Source organism: Hippopotamus amphibius, chromosome 2, assembly GCF_030028045.1.
Source record: "Hippopotamus amphibius kiboko isolate mHipAmp2 chromosome 2, mHipAmp2.hap2, whole genome shotgun sequence".
NCBI lineage: Eukaryota > Metazoa > Chordata > Mammalia > Artiodactyla > Hippopotamidae > Hippopotamus > Hippopotamus amphibius.
Genome location: NC_080187.1, coordinates 36,196,738 through 36,219,083, shown reverse-complemented (window position 1 = coordinate 36,219,083; position 22,346 = coordinate 36,196,738). Strand labels below are relative to the sequence as shown.

The 22,346-nt window shown below is 41.4% G+C and overlaps 2 protein-coding genes across 6 annotated transcripts in view; one reads left to right on the top strand and one right to left on the bottom strand.

The window, feature by feature from the left end:
* Positions 1-658: 658 nt before the first annotated feature.
* EXOSC3 (exosome component 3) lies at positions 659-5,552 on the bottom strand. Of its 2 annotated transcripts, XM_057721249.1 has the most exons (4): positions 5,028-5,525; positions 4,136-4,285; positions 2,183-2,334; positions 659-1,117 (listed from the first exon to the last, which is right to left on the bottom strand). In XM_057721249.1, exons 1-4 carry the CDS (start codon positions 5,349-5,351, stop codon positions 916-918), a joined length of 828 nt encoding a protein of 275 aa, XP_057577232.1. In that variant the 5' UTR covers positions 5,352-5,525; the 3' UTR covers positions 659-915. The 2 variants fall into 2 exon arrangements, with proteins under 2 accessions (XP_057577232.1, XP_057577233.1); XM_057721250.1 differs by lacking the exon at positions 2,183-2,334 and having other exon boundaries at positions 964-1,117; positions 5,028-5,552.
* Positions 5,553-5,670: 118 nt separating this feature from the next.
* DCAF10 (DDB1 and CUL4 associated factor 10) overlaps positions 5,671-22,346 on the top strand; it is an 81,105-nt gene continuing 64,429 nt past the window's right edge. For 3 of the 4 annotated variants that reach the window (XM_057721241.1, XM_057721244.1, XM_057721240.1), the window contains exons 1-2: positions 5,671-5,879; positions 6,439-6,551. The gene's annotated coding sequence lies outside the window, so the exon portion shown is untranslated. Of the gene's footprint in view, positions 5,880-6,438; positions 6,552-6,923; positions 7,018-22,346 lie in introns of those variants that run through there. The other variant, XM_057721242.1, reaches the window with a different exon arrangement.

Genomic DNA, 22,346 nt, shown 5'->3' with positions numbered 1-22,346 from the left:
CTACATTTTCACCTTTAAAGGCTTTGCTTAAAATGCAGATTTCCTCTCCAATTCTATCACAAACCTCTACTAATTTTTTTCAAAACCCAGGCAGGTAGTTTTTTGGCTTCCTGGAAAGAGGCTAACAAAATAAGATTTGGCTAAACTTGGAATCAGAGATCCTCATCATTGTGTTATCTATAGAACAACAAGAAACTAGACATATCCAAAATATCCTATAACATGAAAATGAAGTATTATACAACTATTGAATCTTTAATAGCAATCATGAAAGAAATAAATGTTTGAAGCAGACGAACGAAGTGTATAACACAGTAGTATATAAAGTATAATCCTATAGTTTCAATTTGAAAAACATACATTCACATATGGTTAAGTGTCTTTGCAGTTACTAAGAATAAATGAATTAACCCAGGCAGGACACTTGGAACAATACTTGATACGTGATAAGCACATGATAATTGTTAGCTGTTACATACTCACTAAATAATGGAATTACAGGTGTTTTTTGTTTGCTTTATATTTTCTATGTGTCCTACATTTTCTTTGGTGAACATGTTTTACTATCATAAAATTTTTATTTTAATGCTCACTTACAGTTTATCATAGAAGCTGCACTCTAGCAAAACTAAGGGAGTTAACATCAAATAAACCATAATAGTAACTTTTAGTAAACTTTATTGTAAAAAACAAAAAACATCATTACTTTATGATTTTTCTTACCCACAAGAACATGGGTGGCAACCAGTAACTTTTTTATAAAAATAGTTTATATAGGACTCTAATAAGACAATATGTACATTCACATCTTGTCTTCTGAAGATTTAATGGGGAGAGGTTCACCTGAGAAACATTTCCCTCAGGAAACCCAGAGTCTCTTGGCTCAATTGACCTGTAAAAAAAAGCCCACACAGATCAACTTTCTGCCAATCTGGAGAAGATTTGTTTTCTTTGATCTGCTGTCATGTGTTCACAAGCTTCTAAAATGTTTGCCAAAATCAAAGTCTGCTGAATGGTTTTTGCCTTAACCCATATTCTTCCATTCATTCCAAATACTATCTCCAGTGGGTAGAGTTTTCCCACTTCTTGTAGGATTTCACAGTCTGGAGCTAGCAGCCTGGTGAAAAAGAGAAAGAAAATAAAACTTAATAAAGTGGCAGGGTGTGACCTGTCTTTCCTTTAGAAGACTCCTTTTCTGGGCAGTTCTCCACAGTTATTCAGAGCTCCACCAACATCACTGCAAGAACAAGGCACATGACAACGTTTGCTGCCCTCTTTCTTCTGATAAGCTTTCACAACGGTGGGCTATCCTCTACAAAGAAATCAAACTCCCTGTCTCACCAACTTTACAAAAATATATAAAGTTCTTCCTCTACATCGTCAGAGCACCTTAATTCCAGACTTTAGAACTGTAGCTTTTTTATTGTCTATGGTGCTAAAAGAACACTTTAACCTTATTTTCCTGACCATGTAAGTTATTCCTTGGTATTAAATTCAATACTTGGAGAGGAGTGTTGACTCTTTCAAAACACAAAGGTGCTGCTTAATTAATAACATGCTTTATCTTAACTGTCCTGAATTAATTCTGCAGATCTACAGAATAAGTAGATAAGCAAGATAGCTCTGAATCTCAGTGGCTCTAGGAGTAAAGCCCTTTAATAGGGCATAGCTTTGGGTAGGTAAAGGCCTTAACTTAACAAAGAGAATCTGCCTCTGGGGACTAGAGGACAGAAAAGCAGGAGCCTTCTGTGAATGTCTGCATAAGTTTGAGGATCACATCAGCCTAGTTTCATTTGGCTCCCATTATAAGAGAAATTTGATGATTTTCTACAACAGTAAATTGCACCCCTATTCAAGTGACTTAGAAGAAGGGGAAAGTCCAGTTTTCACATTTGGTCTGAGTATATCAGCTATAAAGAACAATCGACCTTCCAGCAGAGAATTCCAGACTCCATATCAACACAGAAACTATAATGCCAAATACATCTGAATTTGATGTATTCACATTGAGAGGCTGGAACTAAATGCATGAGTTTATAGCTATGTTAAAATAGATACAGATTTTTAACTTTGAGGAGATATAGCCATTGTTATGAAGAATCTAAATCCCAAAGATAAGTCAACTTTCTAAGAAGGTATAATATAAAAGACAACAGGCAAGCCAGAAGGCATCAGGACTTACTTTCTAATTAAGCCCAAAGTCACTTTAAAAAGCAGACCATCCTGTCCAATCACACCCATTCCATTGGCTCGTCCACAGCTGTCAATACAGACCATCTCTGGTTCCATATCTTTATTAGCAACCACAAATTGGCCATAGATGAGATCTCCAACCTACAATGATAATTAAAGAACAGTTCATTTCCTCTCAGCAAACCATGCTGCAGGTGCTGCTATTGGTTCTTTTCCATAGGCAGCAGTGCCAGCTACCTACAATTCCGTGGCTAAATGGCTGACTACACTTTAGGATTCTCAGTCACTCTGGAGTTGTGTCTTAAAGGAAGGCAAAGTTTATGCGTATACCCTCACCCTTCTCCCATCAGAAAATACCCAGACTGGAAGCCATCTCAAAGCCAGAGAATCCTCTCTGGGGATAAAATACAGTAGCCACTACCCACATGTAGTTATTTAAACTTACATTTAAATTGACAAAGTATATATTTAAAATTCAGTTTTTCAGTTGCATTAGCCACCATTTCAGATGCTCAACAGCCATGTGTAGCTAGTGGCTACCATAATAGTCAGTGCATATGTAAAACAGCATTACCACAAAAAATTCTATTACACAGCACTGCTTTAGGGAATTACAGAAAGCCCTGGCATGCAAATTTATTCAAAGTAAAATGGAACACTGGTAATTGATAGACACTTCTCCATGCAAGATTTACTTTAAAAACTTCAGAGTTGAACTTCAAAATGATGAAACTAAGGAAATGGAGAGTAAACTTGTTAAGTACCTACTACTGTTGGTGACTCAAGGAACTAGAGGGAACAAAACATTCTCTGACTTTTAGAAGCATTTGGTTTCAGAGGGCAGTGGAAATGTACGTATAAACAATAAACTTCATTCAAGGCTGAATCCAGTAAGAAAAGTGACTGGAAATTAGGGATGTTTTTACAGAGGTGGTGGTGCTCAGCCTGGGTATTGAAAGGCAAGCATGTGTTCCACAGGCTGAAAAGGAGAAAGAGCAACCCAGAGGGAACAGCATGAGCAAAGGTACAAGGGCAGGAGATTATGAATTCAGCAATGCTCTTAAATAGTCTGGTATGATTCAGGCAGGGCCACATGGAGGATATAATTGTGGATGAGGGGAGTCCTCTGGAGTACAATGCCAAGGAAATATGTAGGCTTTGAAGAACTTTTTTTTTTTTTTTTTTTTTTTTGAGAAAGTGGTGTGTGAGGTTGTCAGCTCTTAAAAGCCTAGATGGAGGGGCAAAAGTGTACAGGCAGGATGTTACTAAGGAGGTGAGTGACTAAGTCCAATCAAGGGATAGCTAAGGCCTGAACTTGCAAAGTGGAGATAGAGGGGTGGACATGTGGAAGATCAGAGAGATTCAAAAAGGATCAACAAGATTAGGCAACTAAAGACACAAGAGAGGCGAATGAGAAAGGGCAAAGAAACCACCATATTTCTGGCTTGGATGGACAGGAAGAATATGGCCATGCTACCTGAAAAGCCAAACTGAAAACTTGAGGTAACAAGACTGCTCCTCTGTCAGCTGCAAAAAGGGATTGTTGGGAAACAGTGATGTAACTGAAGCTATGAGATGCCAGTCCTGAGACCCACATCAAGGAGCGATGGATCGCTGATAGGGCAATTTCCACCACTTTTCCCTCCTTCCTCCCTGAGCCTATGGCTTACTTCCTTGTCTGGTGTATATAGACACAACAAATAGAACAGATATAACCTTTCAACTCAATAGAGAAGAAAACATTCCCCAACACAGCAAATGTAAAATAAGTATGTGGCTCTGGTCCCAGAGCAGGAGCATCTGAAGGAAGTGATTACATAGATGCTCCAAGATCATTCTATAGAACTAGGAAAATAGGACAATTCCAGTAGCTTTCTGGATATTTCAGTGTTTAGGGAATGGATATTTCTCTTACTTTTGAAACCAAAGGTCCTGTCATTACCTGCACGTTTGGTCTGTTTCTTTTAGTTGCACCTTCAAATGCCAAGTAAGACAAAGAAGCTGGCTCACTCCCTCCAACATCAACTTTGAATATATCTCCAGACTTAGCTGTCACTATGCCAATCACGTGGTCTCCTTTCACTGGGACATACTACAAAAGAAAACAGAACGAGAGAACAACCACAAATGACAATCACTTTTAAGACATCTTCAGCAAGTCCTTAGTGGTTACTTTGTTATCTTTGTCGTTAGAAATAGTTAGAAAATATTTTGAAATCCATGCTTACAAATCAATACAAATCTTACAACAAACTTGATCATGTCACTTTCAATAACAAGAAACACAATCACATGATAAACTCTCAGGTTTCCAGCTTCTAACAGTCTGTTCATTTAAGTAAGTATCCCCTACCTCTTCTGTATTCTTATCAGAAACTCCCCAGCTTCTGTTTGCCTATGAATCCAGTGACATAGGGAGTCCTCACAACCAAGGAAGGCCATTCCATTGTTAGACAATTTTTTCCTATGTGAAAGTTCTTATTTATTCTAAAAGTAATTGAACTCTCTGTGACATCTACCCATTAAGCCTGGTTCTTTGGGACCCCCGAAAGACAAGTCTGCTGCTCCCTGACCTATGGAGTTTTGAAGACAATGACCATGTCTCACAGCCCTTATATAGGGGATAACCTTTCTATGCCAAGATTCCCAGGCTCCTTTCTCTCCTGGTCGCCCATCACGTTCCAGTTGTTTACGGTCCCTCTAAAAGAGCTGCAGAGGTAAGCACAAGACTACGGTGGCTCTTGGCTAGCCTTAACAGAGGAGGGCTCCGGGGCCCCTTCCGAGTACTCCCAGCCCTCTTCCGGCCGTACAACCCCTCCGAAGTTCCAGCTTACCCGCTTCTGCTGCGAGTCCACCCAGTAAACGCCACCGCCGCTGCCACTGCCGGGCTCCTTATGACGAAGGCGTCCACACTTGGTGACCAACAGCCGGTCCCCGCAGCGCCGCAAGCCCGGGCCACACACAACACGCCCCCGGGAACGCATCCCGACTTTCAGGCGCAGCGGTCGCTCCCCTGCACCTCCGGGGCGTTCTCCGTCCTCCTGCTCAGGCAGCAGCAGCTCCTCACCCGGGAGCACCACCTGATCTAGCACCGCACGCGCCGCCCGAGCCCTGCAGCCTGCCTGGGATTCCGCAGCCACAGCCGCCGCCTCCGCCATCGCGGGCGTCACCACACGCAGTTTCCGGCTTCCGGCTCCGCGCCCAACCGCCAGTCAGCCCAAGGCTTTCCGTTTCCGGCAGCACAGGCCTGTGGGGGTTGAAGCCGTTGGGAAGCCTGAGAGCTCTGGGCCGGCGGGTTGCCTCAAGGCGGCGGTGGTTGTCTCTAGCCGGCTGCCTATCCTGCAGTCTGTCCGAGGTCCGCATTTGAAACGCTCAGCTTGAGTCAGTCGCGGAGCCTCCACTTTCGGTGTCTCGGATCTTACAGTGGGATACAAAACGCCGCCTCTTTTCGTTCTGTGGGAACTTTGGGAACTGAGCAGTTGGCTCTCTCTTCCGACTCCGCCCTCAGAAGGACGGCTGATCTCTTGCCAGGAAAAGCATTTTCTTTTTCAGTAGGAAACCTTTAGCTGTTCACACTGTGGGAGAGAGAAGAAAAAAAAGAAAAGAAAACGTAGTCTTGCACCCCGTTTGTCTCCCTTGCTAAGCTATCAGCTTGTGCAGCGAGCGCAGGTTCTGGCACGAAATAGGTAATTCCTGGTGAATGAATGAATGAATGTTAACATTTTGGTGTGCGTTTCAACCTAGGCCTTTTTCCCCCCTGCAAATATATACATGTCACATGCATATTCCCACATAATTGAGCTACCCCTACATGGCCTGGGAAAATCAGTAACTGCAGTTAAATCCTTCCTGCTGCTTTCCCTGGAGCACGCTTTAGTTTGCCTACGTGAGAAGCAGCTGAATTGCAAATCAACAGCACGTCAGGGCTGCCCTTCTGACTTTCAGGGCTCTCACTTGGAATCACAGTTGCCTCTGTCAGCTGCCACCTCCAGTTAGCACTTGGTCAGATAATCCAGTAGGAGTCGGAGCTCCTGGGGACTGGGAGAGCTTGGCCCTGGCCGATGGCTTTTAGCTGTCCTCCATTTCTACTGCCCACCTCTTTGAGGTATCTACTTCCAACCTGAATTTTTAGGATGTTTGAGACAGAACATCTCTAACATACCCTAGAAATTTTGTAGGACGTTGGTGAGCCAACTGAATAAGATAACAGAGCCCAACTGAAATGTCACTTTTGTTGTTTTGCAGTCTGATTGTTGCAAGAGCTGGTCTTGGTCGGTTACCTTTGCTGAACGGACGGTGTAGATTCTTTTTCTCTCCTCCCCACTCCAACCCGGTTCCAGAGGTCCTGGGTCCAGCAGGTATTTGGTGACCAAGACTACCTTGATCGCGGCTGGCCCAAAGCTATGCCTGAAGGGTGTTTAATGACGTCGGGTACCTGCCAGACAGCGTGAGAGGACAGGAAATGATTCCTAATTGTCCCTCACGCACCCCCATGTCATTAGAGGAGTCTGTCAGAAACTCGGCCCAAAGCTGGCTGACGAGGCCTCTCAAGAGCCCTCCTGTGGGGGCGGCCTTTGGGCATCGGACTGGCTCATTCCCAAGTCCACAGACGAAACCAGAGGCCTGGAAAATAGCAGTCACTTGAGACCAGACGCTCAAGCCTGGAAGGGCGGGTCGAAAGCACCTCGTGGGCCTTGCGCTGCGTGACACGCCCAGAGGGCCTGGCGGGCGTGGGGAGGGGTGGTTGCGCGGGCAGGCAGCCTGGCCTCCGCGCCGCGTGCCGGCATGTCGGTGCTTTGCAGCCTTGGCGTTGTGCAGCTGGTGGTGAGTGAGCGTGCGGCCAGGGTCCGGGGATGCGGAGGTCCGCTTGCGTGCGGGTGGGTGGAAGCCAAGACTGCGATCAAGTGTGCGGAGCCTGGCTCGGAGCCACGGACCCGGACTGAGGAGGTGCGCGAGTGCGGTGCTGGGGTCCGACTGGGCCACGGTTGCAAAGTTTGCAATTCAGAAGCCGCGTGTAGCCTTTTCTGGGTGTGAAAGTGGCCGCGGCGATTGGGGAATGCAGAGGAGGCCGCAGCCCGCGAAGCAGGCGGCACGCCTTCCAGAGTAGAGGCTGGCCTTGCTTTCGGTCTGAGCATGGGGGCTTCCAGCAGGATTCGCCCGGATGGATTAGGCCCTCTTCTTGTTTGGGGATCTTGCCGGCCTGAGCCAGGGTAGCAGGGGCGGTGCTGCCCTCTATTGCCTCTGGGATATACCTCCCCGTTTCTCAGTGTTTCCCTCCGGGAGATGACCGAATTGCCCATCAGAAAGATTGGACCAGACCATGGCCTTCTGGACTCTTTCCTAAAACTTCCCCTTTAGAAATCTTTGCTACTCGAGGAGTTGGAGAAGTGGCATCTCATGGTTCCTTTTCTTTGTTGATTGGTGAAGTTGGGCATTTTGTAACTTTCAATCAACAAGACAAGTTGAGCTTTGCTCAGAGCCAGGAATTGAGCCAGGGAACTGAGCCAGAAATTCAGCTGAATCATGGTCCATGCCCTGGGGGAGTTCATTCTCACCACAGGAAAACACCAAGTGTTATGGTGTCTGTAACAACCTGATTAGGGTGTCAGCCCTGAGAGGACAGAGGATGAAATGGTTACCTCTATGCAAGAGGAAGGTAGGAGTCAGGATGGGTATCCCAAAAGAAGTAGTATTTGAATGAATCTTTAAAATTTCTTAGTTCACTGGATTCTAAAAATTAAAAATGAACTGCATGCTGATTTATATACAGCAATTAGTAGTAAAAGGACCCATGGAGGCGTTAATATCTTTATTCAAGTAAAGAATGTAAATTAAATGCTCACAATTATCACTGCACACATGAAAGTACTTGGTATAGATGTTTTTAATCACAAATGATCATGGCTAGTAAGACTAAAGAGAGCTTTAAAGGGTATAAGAATAGCAGGTATAAGGAACAGCCATTACCCCTAGTACTTAGCTCACCCAAGGAAAAGCCTTTCTTCACTGGCCAGGACTGATTGAGACCTTGTTGGAGAGAACATGGTCATGGCTTGTTAAATGGCAAGAAGTCATTGGAAATCTGTGCCAGTGAAACTTGCTGGAAAACAGGCCTCCAGAACTTGCTGGCACTTCTAGGGTGCTAGGGAAAGCTTTTCCTGGGGAGGTGTCTCCTGGCAGTATCAGTTACAAAACTGTTTAATAGACTAATAGGGGAAACTGCTGGCTGCTGGGTGCCTCTGGCCACCAAACAAAGCAGGGACCAATGCTGGTGAAGCTTTGGCGCTTCAGGAGTACACCAGAGAGCACACTGGAATCACTAAGCAAAACTCATTCCTCCTGCAGTGCCCCTGCAGGGCTCTCTACCTACAAAGCTTGTCTTCATGATAGATAGCAAAGGAAAACTATTTTAAAGGCCCAGATTCATTTTCTCAGAGCAGGCAGTAAAGGGTGAATTTAGAGCTGAGAGGCAATACATTGATAACTGGCCTAAAGTCACATAAGAGGTTGTATGGTCAACAGATTCATCAGTAATAGCAGTAAGGTAGAGTCTTCCCCTGGCCCAGATGGCTTCACTGATGAATTTTGCCAAATATTTAAAGAATTAATACCCATTCCACACAAATTCTCCCCAAAAAATGGAAGAGGAGGCAACATATCCTAACTCATTCAATGAGGCCAATATTACCCTGATACCAAAACCAAAGAATATCACAGGAAAAGAAAACCACAGATCAATATTCCTTAAGAATATAGACACAGACAGCTAACTACTGAACAATCATCGACAGAAAGACACTGGAACTCACCAAAAAAGACACCCCACATCCAGAGACAAAGGAGAAGCCGCAATGAGACCAGTAGGAGGGGCGCAATCGCGTTAAAATCAAATCTCATAAATGCTGGGTGGGTGACTCACAAACTGGAGAACAGTTATACTGCAGAAGTCCACCCACTAAAGTGAGGGTTCTGAGCCCCACATCAGGCTTCCCAACCTGGGAGTCCAGCAACAGGAGGAGGAATCCCCAGAGAATCAGACTCTGAAAGCCAGCGGGATTTGGTTGCAGGGCCTCCACAGGACTTGTGGAAACAGAGACTCCACTCTTGGAGGGCACACAAAAAAATGTGCTCACCAGGACCCAGGAGGAAGGAGCAGTGACCCCATAGGAGACTGAACCAGACCCACCTGCTGGTGTTGGAGGGTTGCCTGCAGAGGTGGGGGGGCAGCTGTGGCTCACCAAGGAGGCAGGGGCACTGGCAGCAGGGGTTTTGGGAAGTGCTTATTGGTGTGAGCCCTCCCAGAGTCCGCCATTAGCCCCACCAAAGAGCCTGTGGACTCAGCACTAGGTGGCCTCAGGCCAAACAACCAATAAGGTGTGAACACAGCCCCACCCATTAGCAGACAAGCAGATTAAAATTTTACTGAGCTCTGCCCACCAAATCAGATTAAAGCTTTACTGAGCTCCACCCACCCAGCCCTACCCACCATCAGTCCCTCCCAACAGGAAGCACACAGGAGGCTCCTAGATAGCTTCCTCCACAAGAGGGCAGACAGCAGTATCAAGCAGTATCAGCAGTATTTCATCTTGTGGAACTGAAAACCACAGCCACAGAAAGACACAGAAAATGAAAAAGCAGAGGACTCTGTACCAGATGAAGGGACAGGATAAAGCCCCAGGAAAACAACTAAATGAAGAGGAGATAGGCACCCTTCCAGAATTCAGAATAATGATAGTGAAGATGATCCAGGACTTTGAAAAAAGACTGGATGCAAAGATCAAAAAGTTTACCAAAGACCTAGAAGAATTAAAGAGCAAACAAACAGAGATATGCAATACAATAACGGAAATGAAAAATACACTGGAAGGAAGCAATAGCAGATTAACTGAGGCAGAAGGGCAAATAAGTGAGCTGGAAGACAGAATGGTGATCATCACTGATGCAGAAAAGAATAAAGAAAAAAGAATGAAAAGAACTGAAGACAGCCCTAAGATACCTCTGGGACAATGTTAAACGCACCAACATTCTCATTATAGGGGTCCCAGAAGGAGACGAGAGAGAGAAAGGACCTGAGAAAATATTGGAAGAGATTATAGTTGAAAACCTCCCTAACATGGGAAAGGAAATAGCTACCCAAGTCCAGGAAGCATAGAGAGTCCCAGGCAGGATAAACCCAAGGAGAAACACACCAAGACATATAGTAGTCAAACTGACAAAAATTAAAGACAGAGAAATGTTATTAAAAGCAACAAGGGAAAAACAACAGATAACATACAAGGGAACTCCCGTAAGGTTAACAGCTGATTTCTCAGCAGAAACTCTGCAAGCCAGAAGGGAGTGGCATGATATATTTCAAGTGATGAAAGGGAAGAACCTACAGCCAAGAATACTCTACCCAGCAAGGATCTCATTCAGATTCGATGGAGAAATCAAAAGCTTTACAGACAAGCAACAGCTAAGAGAATTCAGCACCACTAAACCAGCCCTACAACAAATGCTAAAGGAACTTCTCTAAGCGGGAAACATAAGAGAAGAAAAGGACCTACAGAAACAACAACAAAACAATTAAGAAAATGGTAATGGGAACATACATATCGACAATTACCTTGAATGTAAATGGACTAAATGCACCAACCAGAAGACACAGACTGGCTGAATGGATACAAAAACAAGACCCATATATATGCTGTCTTGAAGAGACCCACTTCCGACCTAGGGACACATACAGACTGAAAGTGAGGGGATGGAAAAAGATATTCCATGCAAATGAAAATCAAAAGAAAGCTGGAGTAGGAATACTCATATCAGATAAAATAGACTTTAAAATAAAAAGTTACAAGAGACAAGAACGGACATTACATAAAGATCAAGGGATCAATCCAAGAAGAGGAGATAACAATTATAAATATATATGCACCCAGTATAGGAGCACCTCAGTACATAAGGCAAATGCTAACAACTATGAAAGAGGAAATGCAAGGCAGTAATAGAGACACAGGTGTAGAGAACAAACACATGGACAGCAAGTGGGGAAAGTGGGGAGGGTTGGGGGGGAATGAATTGGGAGATTGGGACACCAAATTGTACACTCTAAATATATGCTGTTTATTGTCTGTTAACTGTATCTCAATAAAAGTTCTTAAAAAAAATATATAGACACAAAAATCCTCAACAAAATACTAGCAAACTGAATCCAGTTACAGATAAAAAAGGATTGTACACCATGACCAAATGGGACTTATCCCAGAAATACCTGGTCTTTTAACATCTGAAATCAATTAATATAATACACCATATCAATAAAATGAAATCCATATTATTATCTAAATAGATGTAGGAAAAGCATGTGGAAAAGTCCAACACCCTGTCATGATGAAAAAAACCCCAAACACTCAATAAACTAGGATTAGTTAGAAACGAACCTCCTCAACATAATGAAGGACATCTATGAAAAACCCACAGCTAACATCATACTTAATGGTGAAACATTGACGCTTTCTCCCTAAGATCAGGAACAAGACAAAGAAGTCTGCCCTCTTCACTTCTATTGTACTGGAGCTTCTATCCTGGGCAGTTTGGCAAGAAAAAGAAATAAAAGGTATCCAGATTGGAAAGGAAGAAGCAAAACTATCTATTTGCAGGTGCTATGCTCTGGTATATTAAAAATTATAAGGAACTCATTTTAAAAAAATTGTTGGAACTAACAAATGAGCCTAGCAAGCTTGCTAGATTCAAGACAATATACAAAAATTCATTGCATTTCTGTACACTTGAAATGAACAACCAAAAAGTGAAATTAAGATGATTCCATTTACAATAGCATCAAAGAGAGTTAAACATTTGGGAATAAATTTAGCAAAATAAATGCTAAACTTAAAACCTTGGGAACTACAAGACACTGTTGAAAGAAATTAAAGATCTAAATAATTGGAAAGGTACCTCATGTTCATGGATCAGAAGAGTTAGTATTGTTAAGGTAGTAATACTCCCTAAATCGATATACAGATTCAGTGCAATCCTTGTCAAAATTTCTACTGTCTTCGTTGCAAAAATTGCTAAATGGATCCTAAAATTCATGTAGAAATGCAAGAGACCTAGAATAGCCAAAAAAAACAAAAAAAGTTGAATAAAGTTTGAGGACTTATACTTCTGGTTTCAAGTCTTACTACAAAGCTTACAGTAATTAAGACAGTGTAGTACTGGCACAAGCACAGATGTAGGTCAGCATAATAGAATTGAGACTATAGAAGTAAACCCTCACATTTGTGGTCAACCGATTTTTTGACAAGGGTGCCGAGACAATTCACTGGGGGAAGAAAAATCTTCCAACAAATGGTGTTGGGACAACTGGATAACCACAAGCAAAAGAAAGAAGTTGGACCTATCTCTCAAACTATATACAAAAATTAACATGGATCAAAGACCTAAATGTCAGAAAACTCTTAGAAGAAAACATAGGGACAAATCTTTGTGACCTTGGATTTGGCAGTGGTTTCTTAGATATGACACCACTGAAAGCACAGACATCCAAAGGAAAACAAACAAAAGAGGAAAAATTGGACTTCATCAAAGTTAGAAACTTTTGTGCTTCAAAGGCATCATTAAGAAAGTGAACAGGGACTTCCTCGGTGGCGCAATGGTTAAGAATCTGCCTGCCAATGCAGGGGACATGGGTTCCAGCCCTGCTCTGGGAAGATCCCACATGCAGTGGAGCAACAAAGCCTATGTGTCACAACTACTGAAGCCCGTGTGCCTAGAGCCTGGCTCCACAACAAGAGAAGCCACCACAATGACAAGCCTGAGCACCACAACTAAGAGTAGCTCCGGCTCAATGCAACCTGAGAAAGCCCATGCACAGCAATGAAGACCTAACACAGCCAAAAATAAATAAATTAAAAAAAAAGTGAACAGAAAACCCCCTGAATAGAAGAAAATATTTGAAAATCATAAATATCTGATAAGGGACATGTACCTAGAATATATAAAGAACATTTATCACTCAATAGTAGAAAGACATATGTCCCAATTTTAAAATGGGCAAAAGGTCCATATGTTTCTTCAAAGAAAATATATGAATAGCTAATAAGCACAGGAGAAGATGCTCAATGTCATTAATCCAGGAAATGCAAAATAAGACCAAAAGGAGATACCACTTTACCCCCACTAGGATGGCTATAATAAAAAAGATAATTGTTGACAAGGATGTGGAGAAATTGGAACCCTCGTAAATTGTTGGTGGGTGCATAAGATGATGCCTCCACTTTGGAAAACGGTTTGACAGTTCCTCAAAAGGTTAAATGTAGAGTTACCATATAGCATGGCAATTCCACTCCTAGTATAACAACCAGGAGAACTGAAAGCCTGTGTCTACTCAGAAACTGCACATGAATGTTCATAGCAGAATTATTCATAATAGCTGAAAAGTGCAAAGTAAATGTCCATCAGCTGATGAATAGGTAAAAAATGCCAGCATGTCCATACAATGTAATATTATTCAAGCCTAAAAAAGGAACAAAAAGTATTGGTAAATGCTACAACATGGATGAACCTAGAAAACAGTATACCAAGTGAAAGAAACCAGGTATACGAAAGGCCACATATTGTATGATTTTGTTAATATAAAATGTCCAAAATCTATAGAGACAGAAAGTCAGCTAGTGGTTGCCGGGGCTGGGAAAGTGGAGAATGGAACTTATTGTTTAATGGGTACAGCTTTTCAGTTTGGGAAGATAAACATTCTGGGGATTGATGGTGGTGATGGTTGCACAACAATATGAATGTACTTAATGCCACTAAGCTGTACACCTAAAACTAGTTAGAGTGGTTTATGTTATGTTTATTTTACCACACTAAAAGAAATATTTTCAAAGATAAAGGAGAGGGATAGATGGAGCAAGTGTGGCAAACTTGTAATAATTGTTGAATCTAGATGATGGGACGTGGTTAGTTTTCTAATTCTATTCTCATTTTGGTTGAAATTTTTCATAATTAAAAAAATAGTGTGGAAATAGGCAAAATAGATATCTTCTCAATGACAGTTCAGCCTGTTGGAGCAAATAATGGAAAAAGATGCTGCAACACAAACTAAACATAGACACAGCTTTGACCATGCCTTTCTCTTGCCCAAAAACCCTCCAGTGGCATCTTAACACCCACAGGAAAAAAATCTAAGTCTCTCTGTGACTCTGGGCTCTGCTTACCTTGCCATCCTCATCCTACTTCTTCCTGACTTTCATTTCTTCTGAGTAATGCCAAATCACTTGTAAATTCCCACATATGTGCCCTGATCTATGCCATTTTTCATGCCATGTGTGCCCGCTCTTTAAAATTCTTGTTAATTTAAGAAACCAGTCTCCATCTCCCTTCTTAACCTCTCCTCTTCAAAACTGAGGTGGTTTACCAGCTGCCCAGGGAGCATCTTCTGTTTGTGGGTTGGAGTCAGCTGTCTGATCTGTGGTTCCATAGCTCACTGTCCATAATTTATCATCACATGAAACATCAGATTGAAACTACCAAATTTATCACACATACACACACATATCCACACACCTAGAATGTAGATACTAGTATATCAAAGGCATTGCATGAAAGTCTGTGAAGGAGTTTCTGTTACAGGAAGGGCCCCACTACCTTACACTTGCAGGATAATTCTCTAGCTTTATTAATATTTTATGTCACATATCCCTGCAGGAACTACTTAGTTTACTTTTGCTGTAGGCTAAAAACAGTATGTTTGAGGAAAAACAGTAACATGACTCCCACCCTTGAAAATACTTCAATTTTCCTTTAAATAAGGTAGGTGAATAGTTTTAAAAGTCTACAAGGCTTTTGAAAAACAGTGGGGGGAGTAATGGGAGTTATAGTTTCAGTTTGGGAAAATGAAAAAAAGTTTCACTAGTCCCTGTCCCAAGAGGCAACCACCATCATCTACAGGACATTTCTTCAGAAAATAACTAGCCATTGTTGGGGGCGGGGGGAAGGGTGGAGGTGGGGAGAGCTGCCTGGCCATTGGGCTAGCGGGTGGCGTGGTCTAGCCATTCTGTATGTCGACTTTGAGCTGCTCCACCTGCATTCAGCCCTTAACCACCTATAGAGTCTGTACCTCCAAGAGCTGAGCCTCTTCACAGTCCTGTGGAGCAAATAAGCTCATCTGTCTTAGGAAGTCCACCAGCAGCTACTTCAGGTGGTAACTGTCTTCTCTCTACTAGTTATCATTTCTCCTTCCACTTTCTGTTTTACAGATATTTGTTGAAAACTTTCACATGCTGTTGTCTGCTCTTATGTTCTTGTTGTCCTGTGGACTTACACCTTTTTAAAAACTCCTTTACTGTTGTTTAAGTGTATGACAGTCCACCATTGCACAGGCCACTTGTCTTTTTATTAACAGAAGTCTGCTGGAAACTGCATTTTTTATCTATCAAGCTTAGAAAACTCAAATTAAAATCTTCTCCTGTACATCTCCATCAGACTCTAGGCATTACTTAGTTATTAGGGTCTTAAAACAACTGTGGCAGGGCACAGAGGTTAGCTCTTCTTCCATGCTTGTGAAACCTTCCACAAATCTCATTCTAAAACCAAATATGATATTTAATACCCTCCACATACATGCAAGATTTTTAAAACTTCAATACAGACTATAAATTTCATGCACTTTACACAATTCAGTTAGTTTTAGTAAATATAGTTGTGCAACCATCACCAAAATCCAGTTGGAGAACATTTCAGTCACCCTAAAAAGATACCTCACGTCATTTGCAATCCATGCCCATTCCTACCCTAGCCCCATGCAACCACTAATCTACTTTCCACCTCTGTATCCTTTTCCGGACATTTCATATAGATGAAATCATATAACATGTAGTTTTTTTGTGTCTGGCTTCTTTCACTTAGCATGATGTTTTGAGGTTCATGTGTGGTTGTAGCATGTATTAGTAGTTCATTACGTTTTATTTCTGAATAGTATTCTATTTCATGGACACACTACATTTGTTTATGCATTTACAAGTTGATGGCCATTTGGGTTTTCACTTTTTGACTCATGAATAATGCTGTTAACATTTCTATACAAGTCTTTTTGTGGATGTATGAGTTCGTTTTTCTAGAATAGAGTACCTAAGATAGGAATTGCTGGGCTTGTGATAAATTTATATTTAACTTTTTAAAACTTAATTAATTAATTAATTGGCTGTGTTGGGTGTTTGTTGCTGCGTGCAGGCTTTCTCTAGATGCGGTGAGTGGGGGCTACTCTTTGTTCTCTTTGTTGTGGTGCACAGGCTTCTCGGTGTGGTGGCTTCTCTTGTTGCAGAGCATGGGCTCTAGGCACATGGGCTTCAGTAGTTGTGGCATGCGGGCTTGATAGTTGTGGTGCATGGGCTTAGTTGCTCTTAGTTGCTTCCTAAACATAGGAAGTCCCTATGTTTAACTTTTTAAGAAACTGCCAAACTTTTCTAAAGTTGCTGTACCATTTTACATTTCTACCACCAGTGTATAAAGGTTCTAGTTTCTCGACATCCTCACTAATACTTGATATTATCTTTTTGATTAAGCAGTTGTGAAGTATTATCTCATTGTGGTTTTATTTTTAATTAATGAGTAATGATGTTGAGCATTTTTTCATGTACTTAATGGCCATTTGTATGTCTAATTTGGTGAAATGTCTATCCAAATCTTTTACCCATTTATTTATTTATTTATTTATTTTATTGGCTGTGTTGGGTCTTTTTTGCTTTGCATGGGCTTTCTTTAATTGTGGTGAGTGGGGGCTACTCTTCGTTGTGGTATGCAGGCTCCTCATTGCCGTGGCTTCTCTTGTTGTAGAGCACAGGCTCTAGGCGCGTGGGCTTCAGTAGTTGCAGCACATGAGCTCAATAGTTGTGGCTCACGGGCTCTAAAGCGCAGGGTCAATAATTGCAACACACAGGCTTAGTTGCTCCACGGCATGTGGGATCTTCCTAGAGCAGGGATCGAACCCGTGACCCCTGCATTGGCAGGCAGATTCTTAACCACTGCGCCACCTAGGAAGCCCCTTTTACCCATTTTTAAAGTGTGTTGTTTGTCTTCTTATTGAGTTATAAAATATTTTAAAATATACTCTGGATATAAATGCTTTGTCAGGTATATGATTTGCAAATATTTTTTACCAGTCTGTGGATTGTCTTTTCATCTTTGTGATGGTGTCTTTTGAAGCATGTTTTTAATTTTGATGATGTCCAGTTTACTGATTTTTTCTTTTTACCCAGTCTCTATATTTTAGAATCATGAAGTGTCTGATAGGTTTACAAAACTAAAAAAAGTTTTAAACTATAGTTCGCCAGTAATAACTGTCATTTAATTTATACACTCACCTAATGTCAAGTACTATGCCTGTATACATAATCTCAAATGGTTTCATCAATTGGATTTTTAAGTTAGCAAATGTAAGCTAACATCTTGCAAGCTTTTTTTGTATGTATTTGTCCCATAGGTCTTTTAATTTTTTTTTTTAGAACTTTTATTGAGATACAGTTAACATACAATAAACTGCATATATTTAGAGTGTGCTATTTGGTATCCCAATCTCCCAATTCATTCCCCCCCAACCCTCCCCACTTTCCCCACTTGGTGTCCATATGTTTGTTCTCTACATCTGTCTCTATTTCTGCCTTGCAAACCGGTTGATTTGTACCGTTTTTCTATATTCTGCATATATGTGTTAATATACAATATTTGTTTTTCTCTTTCTGACTCACTTCACTTTGTATGACAGTCTCTAGGTCCATCCATGTCTCTACAAATGTCCCAGTTTCATTGCTTTTTACAGCTGAGTAATACTCTATTGTATATATGTACCACATCTTTTTTATCCATTCATCTGTTGATGGACATTTAGGTTGCTTCCATGTCCTGGCTGTTGTAAATAGTCCTGCAATGAACATTGGGAGTGCATGTGTCTTTTTGAATGATGGTGTTCTCTGGGTATATGCCCAGTAGTGGGATTGCTGGGTCATATGATAACTCTATTTTTAGTTTTTCAAGGAACCTCCATACTGTTCCCCATAGTGGCTGTATCAATTTACATTTTCTTCCACACCTTCTCCAGCATTTACTGTTTGTAGATTTTCTGATGATGCCCATTCTAACCGGTGTGAGGTGATACCTCATTGTAGTTTTGATTTGCATTTCTCTAATAATTAGTGATGTTGAGCAGCTTTTCATATGCCTCTTGGCCATCCATATGTCTTCTTTGGAGAAATGCCTGTTTAGGTCCTCTGCCCATTTTTTGATTGGGTTGTTTGTTTTTTTGATGTTGAGCTGGATGAACTGTTTATATATTTTGGAGATTAATCCTTTGTCTGTTGATTCGTTTGCAAATATTTTCTCCCTTTCTGAAGGTTGTCTTTTCATCTTGCTTATAGTTTCCTTTGCTGTGCAGAAGCTTTGAAGTTTCATTAGGTCCCACTTATTTATTTTTGTTTTTATTTCCATTACTCTAGGGGGTGGATCAAAAAAGATCTTGCTGTGGTTTACGTCGAAGAGTGTTCTTCCTGTGTTTTCCTCTAGGAGTTTTATGGTGTCTGGCCTTACATTTAGGTCTTTAACCCATTTGGAGTTTATTTTTGTGTATGGTGTTAAGGAGTGTTCTAATTTCATTCTTTTACATGTAACTGTCCAGTTTTCCTAGCACCACTTATTGAAGAGGCTGCCTTTTCTCCATTGTATATCCTTGCCTCATTTGTCATAGATTAGTTGACCATAGTTTATCTCTGGGCTTTCTATCCTGTTCCCTTGATCTATATTTCTGTTTTTGTGCCAGTACCATACTGTCTTGATCACTGTAGCCTTGTAGTATAGCCTGAAGTCAGGATGCCTGATTCCACCAACTGCATCTTTCCTTCTCAAGATTGCTTTGGCTATTCGGGGTCTTTTGCATTTCCATACAAATTGTAAAATTTCTTGTTCTAGTTCTGTGAAAAATGCCATTGGTAATTTGATAGGGATTGCATTGAATATGTAGATTGCTTTGGGTAGTATAGTCATTTTCACAACATTGATTCTTCCAATCCAAGAACATGGTATGTCCCTCCATCTGTTTGTGTCGTCTTTGATTTCTTTCATTAGTGTCTTATAATTTTCTGAGTACAGGTCTTTTACCTTCTTGGTTAGGTTTATTCCTAGGTATTTTATTCTTTTTGTTGCAATGGTGAATGGGATTGTTTCCTTAATTTGTCTTTCTGATCTTTCATTGTTAGTGTATAGAAATGCAAGAGATTTCTGTGTGTTAATTTTGTATCCTGCAACTTTACCAAATTCATTGATTAGCTCAAGTAGTTTTCTGGTGGCATCTTTAGGATTTTCTGTGTATAGTATCATGTCATCTGCGAACAGTGACAGTTTTACTTCTTCTTTTCCAATTTGGATTCCTTTTATTTCTTTTTCTTCTCTGATTGCTGTGGCAAGGACTTCCAAAGCTATGTTGAATAGTGGAGAGAGTGGACATTTAAGTATGGTTTTTAACTTTTTTATTATGGAAGATTCCAAACACATAAAAGTTGACAGACTAATATAATGAACTTCCATGTACCCAAAATAGAGCCCTAGTAGCCACCAATCCTGCCACATCTGCACCCATGGGAAAAACAATTGAGTCAACATTTAATAATCAGGAGATCATACTGAAATTTTCAGTTTTTGATGAGCTAGTCCAGAACACCCAGTATGGGTTCAAAGATTGGAAAGAATAATATCACCTTTAGGTTGCTTTTATTTCAGTTTAATACCAAACTGGCAAACAAGCAGGGCAAAGACTACACAGAATCAAGGATACAGCTGCCTCACTGCTTCCTCAGAGATGTGTCCAAAGTTCAGGGATGACTGTGCCAGGTGAAGAGTGAAGTATTTTGGGCTTAGGGCCCTGTGTAACTGGAAGGTGGGGGGGTGCCTGTGTTTTCTCACTCTACCCGCAATCACAGGAGGCGCCTGCCTGCTGCACTAGGTACATAGTCCTATGTCCTGTTTCTTGCTGCATCATTAGGCAAACAGCAGGTCTCATTTTGAACTTCCACATTCAGCTTCTCTTGAAAAAGCCGTGGCAATATTGAGCTTGCATTTGCTCATGGAAGCTGAGTTGGGACTGCTCCAGTGGAGGGAAATACAGTGGCGATATTTAATTTAAGGTTCAGAGGACAATACCTGCAAAGCTCCTACTAATAAAGCTGGTGAAGTACTTTATTCTAATGGAAATTGTTCTTTTTAATAGTATTCTGGTTATTCAGAGGTTCAGAATGAAAATGTTGAAAGTGTTTAAGTGAATAGGAGGACTAGACCTGAGACTTATAGATTGGTTTGGATTTAGGGATTTTTTTTTTTTTTAAAAGAAGTTTCCATCCTTGGCAATGAGCATGTATATACAACATAGCACAATGGTTATGGACTTGGGACCTAGACTGCCTGGGTTTGAGTTCTGCTGTACCACTTGCAGGCTCTTGTGACTTATCTTTCCTGTGCCTATGTTTTCTCATTTCTAAAATGGGGATAAAAACAGTATCAACATATCTTGAGTTTTGAGTTAATATATATAAAGCAGCCAGTATAATATTAGGCATGTATTAAACATTATATGAGTGTTTACTTTTTATTTGTTTACATTTAAAATAAGCTTATGAGACAGGAGCACTTTACTCCCAACTACATTGTTTTCTTTGGGTTATAGAAGGTTCCCTGATTGAAAGGACACGTTTTGCTTTCTTGCTTGTCCCTCTGATTCTTCTCATCAATGCAAGAGTCCTATCTCAAGTATTGTAAAATTAAGCCATCATGCTACATGGAAACTGAAACTGAGAGGTCATTCTGGTACCTCAGGGTACCTCTGCAGCAGGACCCTGGAAACTCTGTCATGAACAAGTCCCAGCTACTCTTAGTCCTGTCTCTTTTTGTCGACCTGCACCTCCTCCTACCACTAACTTTCTTCCTGACCCTCTACCCTGAGTCTTTTCTCCCCCTCATAGCTGCTGTTTACTCCTGATTTCTCTTTCTCGCTCCTTTGGTGTTCACATGACCATCATGACCCCAGTGGCCTTGCTTCACTTCATGACTTTTCAGCTCCAGCTCTCGTTGCCAACTAGCTCACTTCTCATTTCCCAATTCAGATCCCAAAGTGTATGAATCTGTGTAGGTAGAGCTCTTTTGGCCTGGCAGCCTCATGGACCAGTGGCCATTCTGTGGCCTGGTGACTCAGATAATTGCCCCACCCTAGCTAATGCATCGGGAAAACTGAGGTAGGAAAACTACAAAGTTTCACAGCCTAGGTCTTCCCCTTCAGTAGGATGTATATACTGGCACATAGGTGAGCTGTCAGGTGTGAAAGGCAGGCACATAGGCTGCTACATACAGTAGATAGGGCCCATCAAGGGTTCCCAGAGGGTGTGAAGGGAGCTATCCAAATCTTTTCTGTGGGTCTGGTATTGAATATGTAAGCAAATGTCAATTGATAGATCCATAATGTACCCAATATACTTTAATCACACCTTTATTTTAACCTTATAACACTATTCAATACATAGTATTTGCTAAATGCAAGGCTCAGTTTTAAGAGATTTAAGTGTATGAACATTAAATCCTCATAACAGCTCTATGAGTTTGGTATTATTATAATCCATACTTTATAGATGAAGAAATGGAGGGGCAGAGGAGTAACCTGCCTCTGATCACATAGCAGGTAAGCAGCAGAGTCAGGATTTGGACCCCAGCAGTTGGGCTTCAGACAGCCCTATATTATATTATCTTTCACAGCTGGATTACTGACCAGACTAGACTTTCTAGAAAAGCATAATCTTGGTTTTCTTGCACCCCTTTTAGAACCTTGTATGGTAAAAGGCATGAAGAGGCTGCCCATTCACAGAAGACCTAAATAGACATTTCTCCAACGAAGACATACAGATGGCCAATAGGCACATGAAAAGATGCTCAAAATGGCTAATTATTAGAGAAATGCAAATCAAAACTACAATGAGGTACCACCTCATACCAGTAAGAATGGCCATCATTAAAAAGTCTACAAATAGGGACTTCCCTGGTGGTCCAGTGGTTAAGACTCTGCACTTCCAATGCAGGGGGCATGGGTCTGAGCCCTGGTCAGGGAACTAAGATCCCACATGTTGAGTGGCACAGCCAAAAAA